General features: G+C 38.5%; 1 protein-coding gene across 1 annotated transcript; it reads right to left on the bottom strand.

Annotated features, from left to right (window-relative positions):
- Nucleotides 1-3062: 3062 nt before the first annotated feature.
- On the bottom strand, nucleotides 3063-3602 carry LOC132021304 (large ribosomal subunit protein eL24). The gene has a single exon (XM_059405487.1). The coding sequence runs from the start codon at nucleotides 3573-3575 to the stop codon at nucleotides 3102-3104; it is 474 nt and encodes a 157-aa protein (XP_059261470.1). The 5' UTR covers nucleotides 3576-3602; the 3' UTR covers nucleotides 3063-3101.
- Between the last annotated feature and the right edge of the window lie 742 nt (nucleotides 3603-4344).

The raw sequence follows: 4344 nt of genomic DNA, 5'->3' as shown, positions 1-4344 counted from the left end.
GATGTAAATGATGGAGTTCCAGTGAAAATGATGTAAAAATGTAGGTTCATCAATTGTAATAAATGTACCACTCTAGTGGGGGATGTGGGTAATGGGATGGGAGACTAGGCATTTGTTGGGTATATGGGAAATCTCTGTTCTTCTTCTTAAGTTTGCAGTGAAGCTAAAACTTCTGTAAAAAATAATCTCAAAACAGAAAAAAATATTTCATGAACAGTGTCATGGGATGATAAATACTAGCAAACTGTTGATCTACTTTAAAGAATCTGTGTGATTGTCATAAAAACTACTGGGTAATAATATCCCATTTTGGGGTACTATAAAACAGGCATCCTTCAAGTGTGGATTAATTCTCCTCAAAGCAGATGTCTGAGATAGAGTATATTAAAATTTTTATTTTTTATATTATGAAATATTACTTCAGAGAAGTTAATTGTCATAGTACACATCAATGCATGAGGTGTTAGGTTCAAGGCCAGGGGGTCTAGTTCATACTGGATACTTCATGCCTTTAAGAATTGTTATTTTTATGCTTCACTGATGTCATCCCAAAGATGACAGAGAGTAACCTGTCACTTTGCCAGATGTCAGATTAGGAGAGGAGGAACAGCAGAGATATTAATAAAATAGTGAAAGCCATATCTGCATAGAAAAAGAATTCAAGGAGTGCCTGGTTGGGTCAGTCAGTAAAGGCTCTGCCTTTGACTCAGGTCATGATCCCTGGGTCCTGGGACCAAGGTCCATGTTGGGCTCCCTGCTCAGCGAGGAGTCTCCTTCCCCCTCTGCCTTCCCCACTTCTGTGCTCTTTCACTCTCTCTGTCAAATAAATATGTAAGATCTTTAAGAAAAAAAAAAGAATTCAAAAAAACATAAAATTAGTTAGTGAAAAATAAATAAATTAACTCAGTAATTAACTAATCAGGCATTTTATATGAGCAATTTTGCTCAAATAGCCATAGTAAAGTGAATGCAGGCCTGAGTAAATCTGTAATAAATCAGAAGGACAAGAATTAAGTTTTCAGAAACATCCTGAAAAGAAATAAACAAGGTTTTTATTTTAGGAAATGATTTCTGTTCTAAGACATTTGGCTGCCTTTGAAAAATGAAGGGTAAGAAGGAGGAGAAGTAGAATTCCAAAAAACGCCAAAAGTCTACCATTGACGATTTGTCATGGGAATTCTACTAGGGACAGTATGAGAGACAGATATTCCTTCCCAAATGAAAGAGAAGCCTGTAGGGAAATATTTGTTCTCTACAATCTTCTGCTCCTTAGGCTTTGCAGAAATTTTATCTGAGCTTCAGTCCTTTGGGAAATCAACTTAGGACAAAAGAATATATTGGCTCTGATACTGTTGTGCTATGGAGCTAGTGAAAGCCATGAATCTCAACAGTCTGTCACTTATTTTTATTTTTTTAAAGATTTTATTTATTCATTTGACAGAGAGAGACACAGTGAGAGAGGGAACACAAGAGGGGGGAGTGGGAGAAGGAGAAGCAGGCCTCCCACAGAGCAAGGAGTCCAATGCAGGGCTTGATCCCAGGACTGAAGAAGCTGAAGGCAGATAGTTAACAACTGAGTCACCCAGGCGCCCCCCATCACTTACTTTTAAATGAAACTCTCTATATTCAGCCAGTATTTGTGGAGTGGTCCATTACATGTATAGGGAAAACATTCCTAAATGATACAGTGGAGACAGGCAGACCATCACATGCAGTTGGGAAGGTTGGCCAATATGTATTTTAGAGCATACTCTTCATATAGACTAAGATGTGAAAAACACCTCCCCAAAGAAGTACAATATATTGACGATTGCCCTGATTCATGTAAGCTTTCAAAGCCTGCCTACCACAGTGATTATACAGATACAAAGAATAAGCTATAGTTCTATCACTCTAATGAAAAAAAAAAAACTTTATTAATCAGCCTATACAGGTTGTCAATGAAAGAGCTCCTGAAAATATGAGAGAGAGATTACTAGTTGAGAAGCTTGAGTATGAAAGTTAAATGTTATTTTATTTAGAAGAAGGAATGATATGTGATTCATTAAATAATTGATGAGCCACAATAATCATAATACTCCCAAGTGTTTAACTACATCTGCACATGATTTATTAATTGGAGAAGCGCACCATTGGGAAAGAAGAAGGATCTAGGAAATGACAACGGGCACCATGTTTATCTCAGAATTCCCTGGAGAAAGAGGAACCACTAGAGAGCTGGATAGGATGCAGGGAGGTAGAGAAGCCTCAGAAGTCATGTTACAGGAGAAACTCTACTCAAATCAGTAGTATGTGTGAGTGACACATCTAGAACAGTGTGGGCATGCCTTCCCATTCTTTCCTGTGTCATATCTGAACAGAAGTTCTTATTTTATTTACAGTCAATCTTACCTTTATTATCTCCTTGATCATAAGGATTAAAGTATTTTGCATGATATTCTTTAAATTCCAACAAACTTACATGATGGGCAGAGAAATCTAATTAATATAATTCATAGCTCAATATACTGGTTTATAACTCAGAATAATAGAATTCAATCAACCATAGAGTAGGCAAAGGAAAAATACAGTTTTTATCCTTACATAGAAAATGTTGGCATTTTAAAAATCTACCCCTTCCTAGAATTCTTCCTCAGCCATGACAGTGCACATTGATTCCATAAAAATTATAGACTTATTTTTATTTTATTTTTTTCATTCTACCACATTTTTTAGACTTATTTTTTAAAAAGTGATTTAGAAATAGAACAATAAAAAGATATCTTTCAAGGTTTTATTTTTTACAAAGTCAGAAAATTTGACATGTTTTGTCTAGCCATAATTTTTTTTAAGATTTTTTTTATTTATTTGACAGACAGAGATCACAAGTAGGCAGAGATGTAGGCAGAGAGAGGGGAGGGGGAAGCAGGCTCCCTGCTGAACAGAGAGCCCAATGCAGGACTCGATCCCAGGACCCTGAGATCATGACCTAAGCCGAAGGCAGAGGTTTCACCCACTGAGCCACCCAGGCGCCCCAGCCATAAAGAATTTATTTTATTTTTTATTTTTTATTTTTTTTATAGTTATAGTCAGATGTTTATTTAAAAATCTGATCCACCAACTCAGCGTTTTCCACCAACTCGGGGTGCAGAAACCTTCACAGGCTTCACGATCTTTTGCTTAGGTGCTGCCTTCGTGGGAGCCTTAGCAGCAGCCATTGCTGTCTTTTTAGATGCTTGCTTAGCCTTTTTTGCTTCCTTGGCAGCCCTGATGGCCTGTTCTCGTTGTGCCTTCCTAACTTCAGGTTTCTGATTCCTCTTGGCCATTATGTCAGCAAGAGATGCACCAGTGATGGCCCTCTGGAATTTGACGGCACGGCGGGTTCTTTTCTTTTGAATTTCTTCCGATTGTCCCTTTTTGTGCTTTCTTCTGTAGAGGACAGTCCAGTTTATCTGTCGAGGATTCCTCTTGGAAAGGAATGCGGACTCGCATTTTGCGTTAAGAAACTGGAAAACCTTCCCGTCGGTCCTGGCGTAGCGCCTGCCATGTCCGGGGTAAATCTTGTACCCACTGAAACTGCACAGCTCGACCTTCATAGCTGCAGCAGCCACGAAGAAGGAAAGCAAGAATTTAATACCTATTGGGGCTCCTGGGTGGCTCAGTTGATTAAGCAGCTGCCTTTGGCTCAGGTCATGATCCCAGTGTCCTGGGATTGAGTCCCACATTGGGCTCCTACTCTTCAGGGAGTCTGCTTCTCCCTCTGCTTCCCCAAACCCAGGCTCATGTGTTCTCTCTCTCTCTCTCAAGAAACTAAATAAAATCTTAAAAGAAAAAAAAGGAATTTAGTACCTATTAAATAATTCAGTGATTATGGTGTATTCACAGAGTTATACAACCAACGGCACGATCAGTTTGACATTTCATTATTCCAGAAAGAGGACTTGTGCTTATTAGTGGTTAGCTTTCACTTCCTGTCAATACTTCCAAACCCCAGCCTCAAGAACAACAATTTCTTTCTTGCCCCTATGACTTCACCCATCCAGGCATGTCATATAAGTGTCCTTATACAATATTTGTACCTTTGTGTCTGGTGTCTCTAACATCTGAAACTTGAGCATTTTTACATAAGACACTGGATTTTTTTATTATAATTCCTGTTTAATTGACTTTCTCTGACAATGCTCTAGCAGGGGAAGGAGGGAACTGTCTTATGGCTGCCAGATGAAAATATATGTCCATATTCCCCACTTGGTTTCTGTTGACACCTCTGGTTTCCAGCAGCTCTTTCAATGACAATCTATATAAAGTTGCTTCATGAAGTTTCTTTTTATGGGGTTGGTAGACATTTCTGAGTTGTACCTTATT

Source organism: Mustela nigripes, chromosome 1 (genome assembly GCF_022355385.1).
Source record: "Mustela nigripes isolate SB6536 chromosome 1, MUSNIG.SB6536, whole genome shotgun sequence".
Taxonomy (NCBI): Eukaryota; Metazoa; Chordata; class Mammalia; order Carnivora; family Mustelidae; genus Mustela; species Mustela nigripes.
Note: the sequence above shows the minus strand (reverse complement) of the source record. Positions and strands in the feature narration are given on the sequence as shown.

What these genes read in the sequence shown, in the direction of transcription:
- LOC132021304 (XM_059405487.1), bottom strand. Translation starts at nt 3,575, where the DNA reads ATGAAGGTCGAGCTGTGCAGTTTCAGTGGGTACAAGATTTACCCCGGA.